This window comes from Python bivittatus, unplaced genomic scaffold (genome assembly GCF_059951505.1).
Source record: "Python bivittatus isolate LINGU-HERP-01145 unplaced genomic scaffold, Pbiv_v1 ctg000980_np1212, whole genome shotgun sequence".
NCBI lineage: Eukaryota > Metazoa > Chordata > Lepidosauria > Squamata > Pythonidae > Python > Python bivittatus.
Genome location: NW_028277125.1, coordinates 3209528 through 3230591, shown reverse-complemented (window position 1 = coordinate 3230591; position 21064 = coordinate 3209528). Strand labels below are relative to the sequence as shown.

Below are 21064 nucleotides of genomic sequence, written 5' to 3'. Positions count from 1 at the left end.
ATGGAGGCACCATCCCTCCTGGAACCTTTGGACCTCTCAGTGGCCTTCAGCAACATCAACCATAGTTGATGAACAGCTTGCAGGGGTTAGAGATCAGAGGCACTGTTTCACAGAGGTTCTGCTCCTTCGGGGACTCGGGGGAGGGATGTTCCTGTGTGGGCTGTCACAGGGATCACTCCTCTCCCCCTTGCTGTTTAACATTTCCATGAAGCTTCTCTGGAGTTTGGGGTGAGGCATTATCAGTATACTGTTGATGCTCAATTACACATTGCCACTGAGGGACTGGCTGAAGATGTCCTTGACTTGTCTCAATCCCTAGAGGCTGTAAGGGGACCAGGCAGTAGGGAAAAGGCTCAGGTTGAACCCCAGCAAGACAGAGTTACTGTTTGTATGTTTGGGCTAAAGTTATACTATTTTCAAGAGAGTCCTTTACACTTTACCACTCCTGGAAAATTGCCACTCCTGGCAATATCAGCACCATACTAGCCAGGTAATTCAAATGCACAGGAACAGTATTTCAAGCCTTAACATGCTGATTTGAACAAATGAGATCGATATCCTTGCATGCTTGAAGTGTGACAAACATCATCCATCAATTCGCAACTCACAGCAGTAACAGGCACAAAACAGCCACGATTAAAATCTTCAGAGCTACTTAGTGAGTTATCTGCTGCGTAGAGCACAGATCTCTAGCTATTGCAATGCGACCGCTTTCGAAGCAGCTCAGTTTGAATTTCTAAGAGCCCTACTCTGTGCGACCAGATGTGTAGCCAATTCTTTATTAAGATGAAAATTAGACATAACTTCATTAGAGGCCCAAATCTGATTCTGCCATCTGAGCCATTGGTTCAAACTAACCTTCTCTGAAAGGGCTTCAGTTGCCCTATGCCGTAACTTAGGGAGGGAGGAGTGTAGGAATAGAAGGCGAGGAGAGAAAGAGGTACGCGACCATCTCAAGGAACGATATGGCAGCAGTATGTCCTCTCTGATACAAAGAAATACAGACAGGCCCACACACAGGAGCAATGTGAGATTAAAAAATCCCAAGCTCCAGCAAACCTGCTGACCTCAGACTGAAATGTTCTCTTTTTCAGCCTCCCAGAAAAAAACTACAGGAATGTATTTACTTTGGTTGGGGTCTGACATAGTTCTCCAACTTCTCTTTCATGGACTTCAATACCCCAGCTTAAATCATCTGTCCCGCAGCAGGGCTTGGCAGGATCACTGCATCTGCACCGCTTCTCTTTTCTCGTCTCGCCTCATTACCTTGCATCACTTTGCAGTGCATCATATCAACACAAGCTGCCCTCCCAGCGCCCCTCATCTCAATTTAGCAACTCGTGATGTGACTGCTCAAGAGATGCATGTTACTGGGCCAAGCCAAAAGAGAGCCTGCCAAGAACAACACAGCTTGATGACAGGGGCAGAAGTCAGCATTTACACCTGTGATTAGACCAGAAAAATGATGCAATTCCACACAAAAGGTTAAGAACCCAGAGTAACACCGGCTAGCGATCCTGCCCCAAATAGCACAGATGCCTTAACAGAGAATTGGGGCTAAAAGTTCAACGCGAATTTAAAGCGTGTGGATGCTTACCATGATCCAAACCCCATTGGTCGCCTATCGTAATCTGGAAGGTCTGGCACCACTTTGCACGCTTCCATATTCAGATACTTAAATATGTGTACTTTTCCTTTTATACATATCTGAAAGGGGAAAAAAAGCAAAGCATTTTGAAAGCAATGCAGTGTATATTAAATCTAAACCTATTTTTATAAAGTGAGGCAAAGCAGATACCCCACCTCCTCCTCCCCCAGAGTGACTAAAAAATTACAGACCCACAGATTTAGGGGGAATCAGATATAAAACCACAACTGAAAATCTAAATCCTGGTTTTAACAATAAAGTTTGTACTCTTTCAGAAGATTACAGCACCACGCTCTGGCATGGGTCTTAAGGGAAGAAATCTGATCCAGTTTAATATATGACAGGAGGTGATTAAAGACATAGTCTTTAATGGAGGAAAGTTTTCTATATAAAAGGGCACGGTTCAATGCAATCCTAGTACTAAAGCCTGCTGCATGTACTGCGAGAGGTAAACTGTGAGCTAACAAAAGCAGAACAAAACTTTGAAAGGGATTAGAAGATCTTCTTCTTCTTCTGTACAAAGCATAGGATTTGCCTGGTGGGAGAGAGTACTTCCCTCCAGAAATTCAAAGTTTTAGGTCATCTCTATTCTATACAGTAATTATTGTGGACATACAATTTTAAGAGTGCAGCATTTATTCGCGGAGACATTATTCTGTTCCTTAATGTTACCGTAAACTGCCACAAACTGTGGAAAGCATTTTTAAATAAATTACAGTTACAGTTGCTCAGCTGGTTTCACCTGATCAGGTGGGCCCAAAATCAGGCAAAGGAGCAGAGACCCACCCTTGAACTGGACCATGTCTCCAGCCCCAGGAGAACATGGCTTCAGGACACCGAGTGGACCAGCCAAAGCGCTCTAGACAGCGGCTACTGATAAGGACCCCCGTCTTCCTTCTCTGACTATTGGAGGGTCCGTCTAACACCAACTTCAAGGCCAGAACTCTCTGCACCAGCAGCTCAGCGCTGCAAAGGAAAGGTGATTCCCTTCTTTTCTCTTCTCAATCCAGAAACGTTATCTCTAGTTTTGTGAAGTGGTACCTGTGCAAATGGTGATTCCTTTTAGCATGTCTGCATGTATGTGTGTGTGAAAGAGAAAATGCTACATCTTGTACCTTCCTCTCCCTCCTTGCTATGGCAGGAAGCCTCCAAAATTCTGCATCTCTTGGTGGTGACTGCTTCTTCTCTTTCTGCCTCCTTCTCCAGCTTCATCTTTCTGTCACTGAACTGAATATGCTGAATTCTCCAGTTTGCCTCAATTTAGCTTCAAATACCCTTGGTGCTACATTCCCTGTAAATTGCCAACTGCTTTTTATCTGATTGCCCTGTATACTATTAATCTCACATGGGATTTAATAATTTGCTTTAACCGGTTATTAATTATAGTTTCATTTTTGGACTTCAAATGCAAAAGCCTCAAGCTGACTCTTTAGGCCCTGTTTCATGATAGTTGAGGGCTTCTGATTAAGTGGAGGGTAATCGCCTGCAGCTTGCAAGAGGAGTTTCAGGATCTACAGAATCGGGTTGGCACATACACAGTTGTTGGGGGTGGCTCCATGCCGCATAAGCATGCTACTGTATTCTATTTAAGCATAATTTCTGAATAGGGCCATTATAGAGTTGCACAGAGAGCATCAATTACCACAACTCATGGCAACAGCAAAACAACAGAATGTACAGCCATTTTTAGCCTCCCGGTTCTGAGATTTAAATAGTAGGATGAATTTCCATGGACCTTCTCCTGTCCAGAGCGAGTTCTATCTTAAGCAACTTGCCCACAAAGAACACATCTAATGCCACACTCTTAACAATAATGCAACAGTGCAAAAACACCAGAAAGTTTGCTTTAAGCCAGTGTTGTCCAAACTTGGCCACTTTAGCCATGCTGGCTGGGGAATTCTGGGAGTTGAAGTCCACTTGTCTTAAAGTGGCCAAGTTTGGACAACACCGCTTTAAGCTAAAAGCAAGGTTTTCTCCAATGAAATAATGTGATTGGTTTAGAGAAACCGCATTTTAGTCAAGATTTGTACAACACTTCATTATACATTACCTGGGCAGGGGGAGACTGCAAGGGGTTGTTATCTAAGGTGATTGTCTGTAAGTGTCTGAGGTTCCGGTAACAAACTGGGATTGTTGTGATTTTATTGCAGGAGAAATCTAACCGAATCAAAGGCAGCTCAGCAAGCTCTGCAGGTGTACACGCACATACACACAACAGACAACACAATAAAAAAATGTTATAGGTCAGCTAGTTATGGAAGAAATAAGTCATTCACATTTAAAAACAAGCACATTTTAACGAATATTCAGCAAAAGAGCAGTGACATACAACTTTCCTGTCTTTGTGTGTGTGTGTGTGTGTGTGTATTTTACCTTCAGGTAAATGTACCAAATGATTCCTCCTGATGTTGAGATCCCGCAAGGAACTCAGATTGCCAATCTGGGGTGGAATTGTTTGTATTTCATTGCAGCTGACATCCTGGAAAACAGAGGCGCAGTCAATTTAATAACGTTCACCTTTTTTCTCACGGTGGGCCTTCATGTGAAAAAAGCCCTTCAGAGGCTCAAAGATTTCTCCATAAATGGAAAGTCACAAGCTTTACATCCATCTCAACCCCCTTTGGATACAGTTCATGGGCACATATCCCAGTCTCCCCAATTCTACAATCTTTAACATTCCCATTTCCTGCTCTTTAACTGAGTCAGAGGCAGAAGATCTGCATGGCCCAGGATCTGGATATCTTTGCGATCAGCTTCTTCAAGTTGAACCTGCCGGCCCAGTGAGATCTAATACAGTGAACTTACTAGAAATTTGAGATAATGTCATATACTGGGACTCTGTTCCCAATCTCTTTCAGTGATGGCTCCCTGTCTCTGGAACAGTGTATCACCAAATATTTGGACCAACCCCTCCGTACTATATATTTGGCTCTTCAGAAAGATATTTGGGGACATTTGAAGATTCAGCTGCCTGAATTCAGATGTCTCCAAATATCTTTCTAAAGGGTCAGTAACATTCATAGCAAGGCCCTGATGTACACCATCCAGCTACCTGAATGGTGTACATCAGGAACTTGCTATTTATGTTACTGACCCTTTTTATTTTAAGTTTATGTTATAAGTCAACTCAGAGTCTATAAATCAAGGAAATAAAATAACTTAACATAAAATAACTTACATTAAGGTGTGTGTGCAATGGAACTGTCTAAATCTGGCTTTATTAGGAGAACAAACACAGCAGCAATACATTTCCATAAAGGACTCAATAAATACCAGAAAAATTGATTGTGGCATAGAAAACATACTGGGCGTATTCACACAACACAGTTCAGCTAGTTACTGAATTAAATATTTTCAGGGTTTGCATAATATAGCCCAGGGATTGCATAGATGGACGGAGATGGTGGATTACACCCCTAGTTTTTCTTGGTTGCCTTGTTTTGACTGTTTTTAATTTTATTATTGTTGTGAGCCACCCAGAGTTGTGTTTTCCAAGATGGGTGGCCATATAAATCTTTTAAATAAATAAATAATGAAAATTCACCTAACCAAATAGCCTGGGTTATACAACCTGCGATGCCTTCCCATGCTCCCCAAATTAACAATAAATACTTGTTATGTATTGCTGCCTTATTATGGTGGAGGCATGTTCCTGGGAGGGATGAGCGAAAAACTGTTTAGGTGAGAATATGCCAAGAGTATATATTCCCAGCAGGGTCACCCAAAGTGTGAAGGTCATCCCAGCTGCCCATCTGAAGCAAGCAGGCATCTATACTGGGCAGAAGCGATATAAGATGATCCTGGAAGGTATCTTTAATGACAGCAGCAAATGCACCATTTCATACTGTGCAGGAAAAGGCAATAGTAAATCACTCCCATATTTTACCAAGAAAACCACATGGATGGACAACATGACGTGATTAATGATATAGTGCTGGCTGATGAGCACTTCAGATTAGATGGCACTCAACATGCTACTGAGTCAGAGCTGAGGATCTTTTGGAGTACTAAAGATGTTTATGACGTGGCTGGATTAAAGCCTTTGAACGTCTAATTGCTGATGCTGCCATGCAGGAAAAGAAAATCCAAAGCTGTAAAGACAAAATTATACTGGGAACGTGGAATGTAAGGAGTGTCAACAAGAGAAAGCTTGACATAGTGAAAGGTGAAATGAACACATTGACTTCTTAGGCATCAGTGAACTGAGATGGACTAGGATTGGACATTTTCAGCCAGAGGATCATACTCTTTACTACTCAGGGCACGAGAAACAAATGACACTGCTTTCATAGCCAGGAAGGATGCAGCAAGGACATTTATTGGTACAATGCAGTCAATGACCAAATATTAGCAATCAGACTTTCTAGACAGCCTTTTAATATAATGATTATCCAACTCTAGGCTTCAATCACTGATGCAGAAAAAGAGGAAGTTGACAAGTTTCATGGTCAAGTCCAATCTGAAATCATAAGAACATAAGTGGTATCCTGCTGGATCAGACCCCTGGCCCATCAAGTCCAGCAATCTGTTCTCACAGGGCCAACCAACTGCATATGGAAGCTCACTAGTCTCTCAGCCAAATGACCTTCAGAGGCAGTCACACTGCTATCAAGACAATCAACAGAACATGCTAGCAAGATGTATTGCTTGTGGTTGGAGATTAGAATACCAAAGTTGGAAATATCAAGGAGTCAAATGGCTTAGGAAACAGAAATGAAGCAAGAGAATGACCTGTCAGTATTTGATGTCTAGTAATAGAAGTCAAAGTTAGATCAGCAGTCATTACTAACTTAAATGGTTTATCTACAGATGTATGCCAACAACAGAAATCAGCAAAGGTTCTCACCAAACTATGTTAACAAATCTGGAGAACAACACCATAGCCAACAGATTAGAAGAGGTTAGTCTACAAACCAATACCAAAGAAAGGAGACTTAACAGAGTGTGCAAACTATCACACAATGTTCTTAATTTCATATGCTAGCAAAATAACATTTAGGATCATCCAATGCAGATCACGGCACTGCATGGAAAGGGAAATGGCAGATGTTTTGACTGGTTTTAGAATAGGCCAAAGAACAAAAGACACTGTTGATGCACAATGGAGAACTGATAAACCCAAAAAATATCCCCCCCAAAAAGTTGGTATGTGCTTGATTGACTATAGAAAGATCTTTGATTGTGTGGTTGGTGGTGTGGTTTGTCCTTAGGAAAATAGAAATCTCAGAACTTCTAATTGTCCTCACGTAAAACCTATACATAGGATGGAAAGTCACAATTCAGATGGAACATGGCAAAACAGAATGGCTCCAGTTTAGCAAATGGGTGAGACAAGGCTGTATACCGTCTCCTAATTTATTCAAATGATATGCGCTGAATATACAGTGGGGCAAAAAAGTATTTAGTCAGCCACCAATTGTGCAAGTTCTCCCACTTAAAAAGATGAGAGAGGCCTGTAATTTTCATCATAGGTATACCTCAACTATGAGAGACAAAATGGGGGGAAAAATCCAGAAAATCACATTGTCTGATTTTTAAAGAATTTATTTGCAAATCATGGTGGAAAATAAGTATTTGGTCAATATCAAAAGTTCATCTCAATACTTTGTTATATATCCTTTGTTGGCAATGACAGAGGTCAAACGTTTTCTGTAAGTCTTCACAAGGTTTTCACACACTGTTGCTGGTATTTTGGCCCATTCCTCCATGCAGATCTCCTCTAGAGCAGTCATGTTTTGGGGCTGTCGCTGGGCAATACAGATTTTCAACTCCCTCCAAAGGTTTTCATGGGGTTGAGATCTGGAGACTGGCTAGGCCACTCTAGGACCTTGAAATGCTTCTCACGAAGCCACTCCTTCGTTGCCCGGGCGGTGTGTTTGGGATCATTGTCATGCTGAAAGACCCAGCCATGTTTCATCTTCAATGCCCTTGCTGATGGAAGGAGGTGTTCACTCAAAATCTCACGATACATGGCCCCATTCATTCTTTCCTTTACACAGATCAGTCGCCCTGGTCCCTTTGCAGAAAAACAGCCCCAAAGCATGATGTTTCCACCCCCATGCTTCACAGTAGGTATGGTGTTCTTTGGATGCAACTCAGCATTCTCTCTCCTCCAAAGACGACGAGTTGAGTTTAGACCAAAACGTTCTACTTTGGTTTCATCTGACCATATGACATTCTCCCAATCCTCTTCTGGATCATCCAAATGCTCTCTAGCAAACTTCAGACAGGCCCAGACATGTACTGGCTTAAGCAGGGGGACACGTCTGGCACTGCAGGATTTGAGTCCCTGGCAGCATAGTGTGTTACTGATGGTAGCCTTTGTTACTTTGGTCCCAGCTCTCTGCAGGTCATTCACTAGGTCCCCCCATGTGGTTCTGGGATTTTTGCTCACCGTTCTTGTGATCATTTTGACCCCACAGGATGAGATCTTGCATGGAGCCCCAGATCGAGGGAGATTATCAGTGGTCTTGTATGTCTTCCATTTTCTAATTATTGCTCCCACAGTTGATTTCTTCACACCAAGCTGCTTGCCTATTGCAGATTCAGTCTTCCCAGCCTGGTGCAGGTCTACAATTTTGTTTCTGGCGTCCTTCAACAGCTCTTTAGTCTTGGCCATAGTGGAGTTTGGAGTGTGACTGTTTGAGGTTGTGGACAGGTGTCTTTTATACTGATAACAAGGTCAAACAGGTGCCATTACTACAGGTAACGAGTGGAGGACAGAGGACCCTCTTAAAGAAGTAGTTACAGGTCTGTGAGAGCCAGACATCTTGCTTATTTGTAGGTGACCAAATACTTATTTTCCACCGTGATTTGCAAATAAATTCTTTAAAAATCAGACAATGTGATTTTCTGGATTTTTTTCCTTATTTTGTCTCATAGTTGAGGTATACCTATGATGAAAATTACAGGCCTCTCTCATCTTTTTAAGTGGGAGAACTTGCACAATTGGTGGCTGACTAAATACTTTTTTGCCCCACTGTATTTTGAGGGAGGCTAGACTGGAAGAAGATGAGAATGGTTTTACAACTGAAGGAAGAAACATTAATAACCCACACTATGCTGATGACTACTCTGACAGCTGAAAATGGAAATAATCTGCAACCTCTAGTAATGAAAGTAAAGGAGTGCAGTGAAAAGATGGGACTAAGATTCAATATAAGCAAGAGCAAACTAATTAAGACAGGTAGAGCAACCAGCCTTAACACTGACAGGGTGAAGAGGTGGATGGCTTCTGCCTTCTAGGATCAACAATCTGGAAGGACCCAGCACTCAAGAAATATGTTGCAGACTAGCATTAGTAGGGTAGGGTAGGAATAAAGGCCTTGGAAAAGATATTCAGATGCTATGATATGTCTATACCTACAAAGATCAGAATAATGTAGGCAGTCATATTCCCCATGACACTCTACAGGAGTGAAAGTTGGACTTTGAAGAATCAGGATAGAAAGACTATTAATGCTTTTGAACTCTGGCAGTGGAGAAGACTCTTGGGAATACTATGGAAAGCCAGGAAAATTACATATGGATCACTGAACAAACTAATCCAGAGTTCTCAAGGTGCAAATGACCATACTCAAATTATCATATTTGGGACACATTACCCAAAGATCCAGCTCCCCTGAGAAGTCAATAATGCTGGCAGAGGTGGAAGGAAAGAGAAAAAGAGCATAACTAGCAGCAAGGTGGATGGACTTGATGGATTCACTTTTGGGAGACCTGAAAAGACAGGTTGGGGCCAGATAGACTTGGAGAAGGTCTATCTATGTGGTTGCTAAAAGTCAACACCAACCTGATGGCACATAATCAATCAACTAGCATTTTACATGACTTACAGCTGCTAAATCTGCAACTAATTCAGAATATGTATGCTGTGTGAATACTGCTATTGTGTGTTCTATGCCAAAAAATTCCAACCTATGTTTTCAAGCCCGGAAGAGAATCAAAGTTGCCATGTTTAAATATTTAAAGAGATCTCATATGTGGCCAGTTAAAAGGCTCACCTAGCATAAGAGATATAGTTCCCATCTGCCAATCAGCAGATGGGATGGAATCTCTGAAGATACTTCAACTGAAGTATGTTCAGAATCCAAATTTCTGAAATTAACTTGGGGGCATAGCTGATTTTAACTTCAGAGGATACTTTGATAACAATCTAATGTTAGACTCACAGTTTGATAACATGCATATCTTTACAGATTCTGTCAAGAGGACGAAGTACAGGTAGTCCTCGGTTAACGACCACTCATTCAGCAACCACTCAAAGTTACGACAGTGCTGAAATGAGTGATACTTACAACCAGCCTTCCAAGTTCCAGCTGTACAACCACCCCCATGCTCATGTGATTGTGATCTGGAAGCTTGGCAACCAACTTGCACTTAAGGACAGTTGCAAGTCCCATGGACACGTGATCACCATTTGTGACCTTCCTCGCCAGGTTCCCACAAGCAAAGTCAATGGGGAAGCCGGCAGAGAAGGTTCCAAGTCACTCTAGTAAGTCTCCTGCACCTGACAGCCGCCACCCTCAAACCATCGTGCTTGCGCCGCAGCAGCCCCTTGCGCACCCTCCCCCACCTTCTAACAGCCACCCCAAGCCCCGACGTGCTCACATCACACCTTCCCCTCACACTGTCCCCCACCTGGCAGCAACCACTTACCTGCTTGCCAGCCTGCTTGCAAGCTGCCTGGGACTTGCAATTTCCTGCCAGCTTCCCCACTGACTTTGGTTGTTGGAAGCTGGTAGGAAGTTGCGAGGAGCTATTCAGTTAATGACCTGCGAACCTCGCTTAACAGCAGCAACAGGAACCGCTGGAATTGCCTTTGCTAAGCAATGTGGTCAAGTGATGTCGTGCTTTACACTTAGCAACAGAAATTCCAGTCCCAATTCCAGGTGTTACCAGAGGACTACTTGTATCTGTTATTAAAACTACCTGTCGTTCTCTTTCATGGATCAACATCTCACTGTTCAAATAAGCTCAATGCTTATTTTAGCAACTTATCGTAAAAGTAAACTAAAAACCACAAGAATGTGGCAGATATCCCACTTGCTATTAAGAAGCTCAGAGAAGCCACGCATGAGGCTTTAAAGTCAGAGTACATTAATGGCAGTAAACATCAGTTCTGGGATGCAGAGGGTCATCAACATCAGGATATCTATACAGAAACAGAAATACTTAATCTGATTCCTATTTCATGACAAACACTGTCCACTACTGATAAATCATTAATTTTATTTACCATTAAGTCAATTTTTTGGAAAAATATAATTCACCTATAAAATCTAAAACCATAAGGAGAACAAAATAAAGAATCGAAAGCTGAACTAGTAAAAGACTTATGTACTTACAAGCTCCATCAGATGCCTGAGCTGTCCAATTTCTTCTGGGAGGGAGACCAGTTTATTATTACTTGCTATCAAAACTTTTAAGGGTAAGCTGCACAAGTGGACAGGCAATGTTGAGAGCTGATTACGGCTTTTCAGGAGAGGGGAAAAAAGAAATAAGATGTCAGAAGAGGACATTTTGGGCACATATCTTTTTTCTAAAGGAAGAGTAGTAACTATTTATTTTTGTCCAGTTTAACTGAATTCCTGAACTCATGGGCAGTTATTTATTTTATTTCTGTGGCTTAAAAAAGAAACAAGAGTAGTGCTGTAAACATTCTCCTCGTCTCCTCAGAATTATGATTCACAGGACTGCAGAGGTCATTCCATTTGCAATTTGTTTTTTTTACACTTTGGAAACTCAGAGAGAGTTGCTTGCTGTATCACCTAAAGGAGATGCCATTCCAAGTATTGTAAAGGTCCATCCCTCAATAACTTTAAAGGAACCTCATAAGCTTACAAAAGTGGCAATAAAGCAAGGCGATCCATGCAATCAATACCAAATCCATGCACAAGGACCACCGGCTCTCTCTTTTTGATCTACATAGACTCCAAAGATTACAAACTGCAATGGCACGCTACTTAGCTCCAGTAAAAACAGACTGCCCCGAGCCTCTGTCGATGGATTAAGCAACGGATTAGGTCAATGATCTATCCAGTCCAGTGTTCTGTCTTGTTCAGGGCCAATCCTGTGCATTCAGGAAGTCATTAGCACGGAGAGGCAGACAATCATCCCTTTCCGCTGTTGTTGCCAGGCATATGGTTAAGGAGGTCATCAGCAGCCACAAAGTCATCAACGTTCTTAGCTCAACCCACCATGAATTTATTCAGTTCTTTTTTACAGCTACCACCACACTGTTGGCAGCAAATCCCAGTCTGACTTTGTGTCCTTTCTTTTCTTAGTCCTGAATCTTCTTGTGTTTAGTTTGAATGGATAATCAGAGTCCTATTCAGATGATGCACCTGCCTGAAGAGGACTCCACACAAGCCCTGGGAAGCAGCCCCTCTCCTCTGCAAAGTCACACTGTGCTGTTGGTCTTCCTCAAGGTCAGTTTGACTGTGTGCAGGAGAGAAGCCCTCATAGATAGAGCACAGCACCCAAAGGCTTTGGCGTGACATGGAACCCGAGGATGCATCACTTGAACGGAACTCCTGGTTCCAACTCTGTGACCCAAGAAGTCCTCCCTGTCCACAATTTCCACACCATGAATTTACCAGCCCCATTTTTGCTGACTAGCTTTTGATGAGAAATCAAGGAATTCAAAATTCAAGAATCTAAAGTCTACATTCTTTGAGCTTGCAGCAGCTGTGGCAAAACTGCCCCAGATGAACAGCTATTACACTTCTTCTTTTCTATCTGTTGATAAAAAGGTATTCTATGTTTTATTAACTATTAGGGAAATAGTTCTGTAACACTGAAAGTGATCTGTGTGTGCAAGCTTGTTCAAATGTACATCAGTAAAAACTGGCTAGGCATTTGCTTCATCTTTATTCTTTTATTTCTAGTCCTTTCTGGATTAATTCAACAAGTTTGTGTGAATCACCTAAATATTCAGCCTGCAAACCTAACTCTGTGTTTGTCCTTGAGTGGCTAGGTGAGCAATCTCTGAGCCACAATCTGTACACAGCCCTAAGGTCCTCTTTGTAGTCCCTGCCTCAAAACAAGATTGCTGAAACTTCCTGATTAGAGAAAGAAGGTTTTAAATTAAAAAAAAAAAATCCAGTGAAAGGGGTATTTTAGGCATCTGACAAGATAATCACAATTATTTTACTAAAACATACAAAAAAAAAACAAAAAAAAAGTAGGGGCTAAAAATTCCAGGCTTGCATCGCCAAGTTTCCCGCAGCCCTGTGGCGTCCAATTGCAAAAGGATTTCCTGCCTGTTTTATAAAGAGGAAACTCATGCAGCTGAAAGCTGGCAGTTGAGCACCGGTCCAAGAATTTCTATATATATTTTCATCTAAATGTAATGACCGTGATCTGTACCTTCTATGCTTTATTTTCTTCTGAGCTCTCCTTACCTGTAAATAAAATATATTTATTCCTGTTCCAGGATATAACACCCAAGACTCACAATGCAATGGCCCACTGAATAGCCAGCAAGTGCCACCAAGACTACATTACTCCTGTGCTTGAGCCCTGCGCTGGCACCCAATAGGCTTATGGGTGCAATGCAAAGTAGGGGCCTGGAACTATACAGCCTGCTACCCACATAACTCCAGGGCCACGCTGTCCAACCAGAATCAAACTCACTGGTGTTGGTTGGAGGGGGGGGGTGTTCTTTATTTAGTGATATATTATTTAAATTTACCATGGATGTTTTATAGAACATGTATTTGTCCTAGCGGATTTACGATAAATTGAATGAATGAATATAAAAATAAAAAAATGTGACAAAGTGGGCTGTTGATCCACAAACATCTTGTGTTGTCACTAGTTTGCTAGCTTTTATGGAAACCAAAATGGAGGTTGAAGACAATACGGCAGCCTCACTAACCGTCTTGTGGAAAGTTAGCACCGGGCACGCAAGAGCCCCTCCTTCCACCACATGCTCTCCTGTCTCAGGAAACGCCAGGATCTGTTTTTGCAGCCAGGGGAAATGCAGAAGGATAACCCAGCTGGCTCTTTGGAAAAGCCAAACACCCAATCATAGAGCTTGAAATTCAGAGCTGCTTTAGTGGATCGCTAAAGGGCCGAGAGGGGGCTGCTCCACGAGGAACGTTTCGAATGGAAATGGGCCAGTAGCAACCCAAAGACACCACGCCACAGGACCCCTTCAACGTGAAATGCATTGTTTTTAATAAAAGAAATCTTAACCTTCCATGTTTACCCACAGTCAACTAGCAGTACAAAACAAACATTTTGAAGTGAACAACAATCGGAAGTTGTCCTCTGACTCACATCCTTTTTTTTTTTTTTTAAAGGAAACTTGCTGTAAAAGACAAAGGAAGTAAGGCACAAATAAATTGCCGGAGGATCAAGTTAAACCAAACTCTGATTACTTATTTTGTCACTAGCTGAGGTATACAAAACACCTCTTCACAGAATATAGGATATTACAAAGCACATGTGCCGTAAGTTATAATACCCTGCAATCAAGTCATCAGGGATCCCAAACGTTCACCGGAGGATAATTATGTATGAAAACTTAAGTGCAAAACCAGCATTATTTATCTACATCACTCAGCTGAGAAAAGCCCGTCACGACAGCTTACAGTTTAAAACTTTAGAAAACCGGGTAACATTAAATCCATGAGAAGAAAAAGTTTAAAAGTTGAGAGCATTCCTAAGACACTGAAAACCACATGAAAATGAAACAAAACATTTAACAGCCTGCCCAAAGCTAAATAAAGAACAGGTCTGACATGCTCTCCCCAGCTGGGGAATCATCAAAAGAAAGTGGATCCTGCACAGCCACGCATTAAGCACCACTTGGAAGTGGGAATCTGCACAGCAGGAGAAATATGTTTTGTTTCAGGTATGGAACAAAACAGACCCACTCAAACTAGCTGGACCAGTCGAGTCGGCCTCATTCCACCAAGAAAACACTCAAATCACACACATTTTGTTTCAAACTCAGAAAGCTTAAGTGGCCCATGTCGTGTTTGGAATGTCCTGCTTCAAGAGTGATTTGTACGACTAGGGCATTTGAAACGCCATTGCTCGAAACAGGCAAGTTTTGTCCCGGGATCAGAACAAAGCAGTATGTTTTGTTCCAACCTCGAAATTAACTTGTGGGACATGTTTTATTTTACACTCAAGTCACTTAAAATGGCCATTTCAAATATGAAACAGACCCCTACACAGAAAGGCTTTCAAAAGAGTTATTTCATTTCAGGCATATTGGTTAAAATGAAGAGGCAAGGTTTCATACATCTAGCCCAAACTGTTTAGGACTTTAGCAGTAAGGGCAGCATCTTGAATTATGACCAGAAACGAACTAGAATCAGCTTAGTTAATACAAAAGTGCTATAATGAGTTTAAAGTAAGAACCAGGAAAAAAGTGACTTCTGCATTTTGTGGAGTCTGGTAGCACGTTTTCTAACACATTTTATTCAAAGGTATAAACTTTTGTGAGCTCCAGTTTATTTCATCAGATGTCGTCTATGACATGAGCTCACAAAAACTTATGCCTTTGAATAAAATTCATCAGTCGGAAAAGGTGCTACCAGACTCCAGTTTTTTTGCTATCATAGACTGACATGGCATTCATCCTACAACATCTGTATTTTGCAGTAACTTAATAATCTGGTGTTACCAAATCCTCTTCAAATAATCTCAAGGAAAATTTCTGAACTCTGCCAGCATTCCCCCACCATGTAGACCCCAAACAAATACATAAAAATGCGACTTGGACAGCCAGGCCACCTGCTACAGGAAAGCCTTCAATTCAATATAAGAACTGCCAATAATGCTTTCTTGGCGCGTCCAGTGGTATGCCTTCGCGCAAGCCTTCTCCCTTCAGGGCGCTACAACCTGAGAATTCTGCTGGGCCCAACCCTCTGCAGCCTGGGAAGGCAAGGCGGCTCTGGAGTGGTGGTATGACATGATTACCTGATATTCAAAAACGCTAACGACTGCAAGTTCACAATGGCTTCTGGAATATAACGAATGCAGTTCTGGTACAAATTCAAGCTCTCAAGGGAAACAAAGTGGCAAGCTTCTAGTGGCAACTCTGAGAGTCTGTTCCGTGATAAATCTGAAAGAGAAGAGAAGGAATAAACAGTATGAAACTCAACAAAGTGAGAGTAAGCACATAAAGATAAAGATGGGATCATCATCGTTGTTGCGTCATCAATAATCTGCCTATCCCAGGTCCTTGGGAAGGACTTGATTGGCGGAAAAAAATGCCAAATCCAGTCTAAACAACTGGCTGACTGCGCGACCAACCATAATAATAATTCCGTTCCACAATGAAATTTAGTTTTAACTGGTCATAGTCAACACAATGATTATGGGCCGCAACAAGGGAATCTGAGGGCTTCCAAAAATAAATAAATCACATTATAGCTTAGGGCAATATGGCAAATTTAGCCTAAAAGTAAAACTCCCTCACTATAAACCAGCCTTCCCCAACAAGATGCCCTGCAGATAAGCTAGACTGCAACTCCTATCATTGTCAGGAAGCACAGCCAACAGGCATTTTTAATTGATCTTAAAATCATACTTTTGGCCAAGGTTTATAAAAGTTTAGTGACAGAAGTCAGTCTGGACTGCCATACCACCTATCCTTCTGGACTTGAACCCAAGGAGCAAGAGCTTTTGCTGAATCCCCATTGTGCTTTATGGACTAAATGTTCAAAACACTGGTGTTTTACTCTGTTGGAACACAGCAGACTCGGAATCTTTCAGTGGAACTATTTAAATGAGACTATTTTGTTCTGAGCCTGAAACAAAACGTGTTTCTCATTTCGTGCTCACCCATATTAAAAGGCTGCATTAGAAGCTGGAAGAGGGCTGTTGCAGACTTCAGTAGTTGGCTGGATAACTACATCAAATACACAGATACACATCTGTCTGTACACTCCTCTCTCCCATACTCCTGAGCTCAACGTTTTAACCCAAATTCCAAATAATGTTGGCCTGCCTTCTTTATTCTTCATTTGAGCCTTACTTTCTTTTTCCATCATTTGCTATGCTTGTCTTTTGCAGACTTAGCTTCACCACTCACAGGACTTGAGTGGGAGAGGAGGCAGAGGAATAAATATCCATCATTCCATTCTGAACTCAGCAAGTTTCAGGATCAAACTGGGAAATACTTGATCTGCCTGAATATTTTCCTCTTTTATGTTGCAAGGATTTAAACAAAGTCTCTTGCAATAAACACTGCTTAGCCCCATGCTTGGAGCATTTCCTGAAATAGAAGAGTAGAATGATCTCATACCTCCCTTCTCATTGCTCAAGATAGGAATGCTAGGATGATTTTAAAACTACACAATTTAAAGCCACTTCTGAAGCAAAAGCATTTCTCTAGCCCACAAGCCTATCTCCAACTCTTTTACTCTCAGATTGTATCTATCCAGTTACAGATATTACCCTGAATGTTAATTACTAGAAGTATCTAGGAAGGTCTCTTTCAAATTTTTCTTTCTCAAAAACTGAGTAAGAATCAAAGGTAATTTTTAAATCAAAATGTATTTTCATTGTCAACAAATAGCTTATACCGCAGATGTGCAGGATCCCATATTTCATATTACGTTAGCTTGTTTCTCGCATTTATGCTCTTGCTCTGTGAAGTGCAACTCTTAAGAAGAACTCCTGCCAAGCAGACGAACACACCAAACTATTTCAAGAACACAGTATCAGAATAAATGTGCATTTACTGGTTTCAATTATAACAGGACTGTAAGATCAGGACAAAACTTGCTAACAGGCCATTAAGTGCTGCTACAAAAGCCACATTTCTGCAAGACATATTCAGAGAGTTTCTGAGGATAAATGCATTCCAGATGAGAAATGGTCCAGTCAAGCTTTGGCTAAAGTTTGCCTTGAGTTTCACTCGTAAGAGAAAGCAAAGGATTTTCACCAATATAAAAATTCTATACTGGTGTGGCACACTGCAAAGTAATGCCACAGCACATGCTGGAGATTATCTCATTTTAAGTGGCCAATTTTATTCACTCCTGAATTTCAGTGGAAAACTGCCTTCTAGTTTAGAGCCAGTCGCCCAGGACAAAATGGCTGCTTCCTGAGATAAAAGTGTGCAGGCAACTAAGAGTACAAACCGCTCCTTCTCTGTCACGGCACCTGCCTTCTAGAACATCATCCTGCCCAAGATTTATGCCAGTGTTGTCCAAACTTGGCCACTTTAAGATGAGTGGACTCCAACTCCCAGAATTCCCCAGCCAGCCATGCTGGCTGGGGAATTCTGGGAGTTGAAGTCCACTCATCTTAAAGTGGCCAAGTTTGGACAACACTGATTTATGCAGTCCCCACTCTGGCCCTGTATAATCGAGCCCTTAAAACCTGGCTCTGTCCCCAGGCCTTGGATTAGAAGGGGTGAGAGATTCTGGTTAACTGTGAGATATTCCTTGCTGATTGTTTCTGGACTTTCTTTTGGATGATATTGTCTGAGTTTTTTTACTATTTTTTACTGTTGCTTTGGGTAAGCTGCCCAGAATCGTACAGTTTGGGGCAGCCTATACATTTAATCAAATAAATAAATAAAACCTAGCTCTAATTCAGCTGTTAAATGAACTGGCTGACACTGGCTTCTAGAGCAACCCTCAGGTTTGTTTTAGTGTTTTGTTAAGAGTTTTCTCATTTTTGGCTGTGCGGCTAAACCAGGCAAATGCTAAACAGTCAATTGTGCTGTGCCTTAATATTGTTATTTCATGGAAAATTCTCGCAGATAAAAACACTATTAGCTAAAACCTAGTTATATGAAACCAAGCATAAGGTGGGTTATGACTTAGCCATGAGTATAGATGTTCTTATGAAAATGTTGTCTACTTTACTGTTGGAATTTAGTGCAGAAGCCTGCCCTATTTTACATTAAATAGCCCTTTGATACTTTTGCAAATCGTTTTTGAAGCTAGACCATGTAAGCTTACTTGGGGGTGGGGGAGGTAATAACAAACCTCTTCAGTTCTCATCACAATACCAAAGAGGGATATAAACTGGATAATAACAATAATAATGGTGGCAATAAAAATGATAATAATATACATTCTTGCATAAGGTTTGGGGTACAAATATGACAGACCAGCTATATTAGTACTACAAATCAGAAAGATCAAAACTGAAAAACAGCAAGGAAACGGTTTCAGGAAAGCTGCATTGTTGTTCTGACCCCGATCAAAGGAGCAGGCAAGTCTTAAGAGTGGTAGAGGGTTGCAGTCAAACCTTATGAACATGAGGTCATATGAAGTGGCCTGTTTCTTCCAATGAAACCCAAATTGAATTCTGACCTAAGGACTGAAGGATTTGATCCCACTAACTTTTAAGCAGTATTAAGCAGTATTCCTAACAGTATTAGGAATTCTCAAGAATTGTATCCCATATGCATGTTACAAGGTGGAAACGCAGGGGAGAGATAATGACAATCTAAGAGTACTGCTGATTCCAGGTTTAATTCATAATGTTATTATGGACTCATCCACTTCTTCTACACATCAATGTGCTTCTTCATTGTTTAAAAACAACAGCACATTGTGCACTTCACTACTCCTCACCCTGTCTACAAGATAGTTTTCCCCGCCTTTAACCATTAAGAAAGCAAATGGCATGGGGGATTTACAGCTGCCTTTTAGAGGCTGGACCTGCTGAAGTGGAAGCCGGCATTAAACAGTCTGAGATCTGTTTCTTATTGCTAAGCTGTGATTAAGAAAGTAGTCCTGAACAGATTCCCCAGTATCTGGTCGAAGGGAACTCTCACATAAAAGGATGCTGTAGATTAGTAAATGAAAAGTATTAACAACAGTATTCCCACCACATTATCCTGCTTCAGGATAAATGATTTTATGCAAAGTGTGGAAAAAGAGTATGAAGTATTAAGCAAAAGAAATTAAAGGGTAGACATAAGGAAAAAAAAAGGAAATACAGCTAACACTAGTTTCATAGAATCATAGAGCTGAGCTGATTCAACCTCCATCTAGAATTATTTTACCCCACTCTCTTTCAAAAATCTGAGAGTGTTTATTGCACATAGCGTGGTTTAGAGCAGGGTTCCTCAACCTCAGCAGCTTTAAGATGGGTGGACTTCAACTCCCAGAATTCCCCAGCCAGCATGGGAAGTTGAAGTCCACCCATCTTAAAGTTGCTGAGGTTGAGGAACCCTGGTTTCAAGAAAGTATACAATAAAGTGAATATGGTTGATGTTTGAAAAGTTACACCAATGCCGTTCACTATACTCCCTCCATACCTTTTTATCTTTGTTTCCAACATGTCCATACAACAATTCAAACACTGCCTTTTATTAAATTTCCTAAAGGCAGCTCAGACAGCTTGCATTTACTGATACCAATAGAGGTGAATATGTGTAGCTCAGGGTTGAACTGTGGAGCAAGGCAGGCCATAGCACATAAATAGAGAGCAAACCCCATCCCATTTTAGCACTGAAGATGTTACCTAGCTGGGTAATGAAACGTTTGCAAGAAAAGAACCAAGCTCAGAGAACCCCAAGGACTCCACATTTACTGATACTCCAGACTCCCATTTCTCTTTCCAAACCCAGAATCAACATCCTTCCTCTCGAGCAGAAGAGTTAATGTTGCCTGCACACAGACCATGAAGATACCCTCAGCCCTCCCTCTTTCTTGAAAGGAAAACTGTGGCTCTTTTAAATCCAAGCTTCAGAAAACCAGGGGACTGAAACAACGAATCAGAGATTTCAGAATCTCTGAAAAAAGGCTGCAACCTGCAAGACAGTGAGTGGGAAGATCCAGGGCAGCAAAGTGGATCTTTCCCTTCAAAAACGGTTCTGTCTCTAAGGAATGGATATTTTTAGCTAGAAATCTAAAAAAAGCTTTTATGCTTTAATTCGACTGTGTGTGCGCTTGAGTCTGCTTTAATTACTAGGTATTTTGATTGATTCATTCTGATTGTGCTTTGATACGTCCTCCATGCAAGCCCAGTGTTTGGGTGAGGTTTGCATACTCTGGGCAACGCAGCCTTCCTTGATTTAGCAAATGCCATCTCACATTTTGCTCAGAATCTTCTAATTTTAAATTTCCCATTTTTTTTTTCCCCTGGGTGAAAATTCTCTGAAATGTTTATGTCCTTTACTACTGAAAGTTCCAAAAGAATGTCTCTACTCTCTTTTTTCTTTTTTTTTCCCCAGTAAAGTTAACATTTATCCTTTGTGTGGCTGATCACATCTGTATGGAGAAGGGTGGACAGTTGATGTTGTTGTTGCTGCTTCCTAAGGCACGTGGGTTGTGGGAACCCCATCAGTCCCATATGCCAGGGTTGGGTGGTGGGGAGGAGGCCAAGCAAATGCATACTCCCCCTCCCAACAGACAGGGGATTGTAGCAATTACTACTAATGGTCTGTGCCAAGGCAAGAAGGTAGGGCCAAAGGACAGGCAGCTC

The 21064-nt window shown here is 41.5% G+C and overlaps 1 protein-coding gene across 5 annotated transcripts in view; it reads right to left on the bottom strand.

The window, feature by feature from the left end:
* LRCH3 (leucine rich repeats and calponin homology domain containing 3) overlaps positions 1-21064 on the bottom strand; it is a 93392-nt gene that overhangs the window by 46649 nt on the left and 25679 nt on the right. For all 5 annotated transcript variants that reach the window (XM_088132326.1, XM_088132328.1, XM_088132329.1 and 2 more), the window contains exons 2-6: positions 15587-15731; positions 10996-11122; positions 4022-4127; positions 3699-3835; positions 1598-1707 (exon numbers count right to left, since the gene is read on the bottom strand). In XM_088132326.1, the coding sequence (XP_087988452.1) occupies positions 1598-1707; positions 3699-3835; positions 4022-4127; positions 10996-11122; positions 15587-15731 (625 nt within the window). The remainder of the gene's footprint in view (positions 1-1597; positions 1708-3698; positions 3836-4021; positions 4128-10995; positions 11123-15586; positions 15732-21064) is intronic.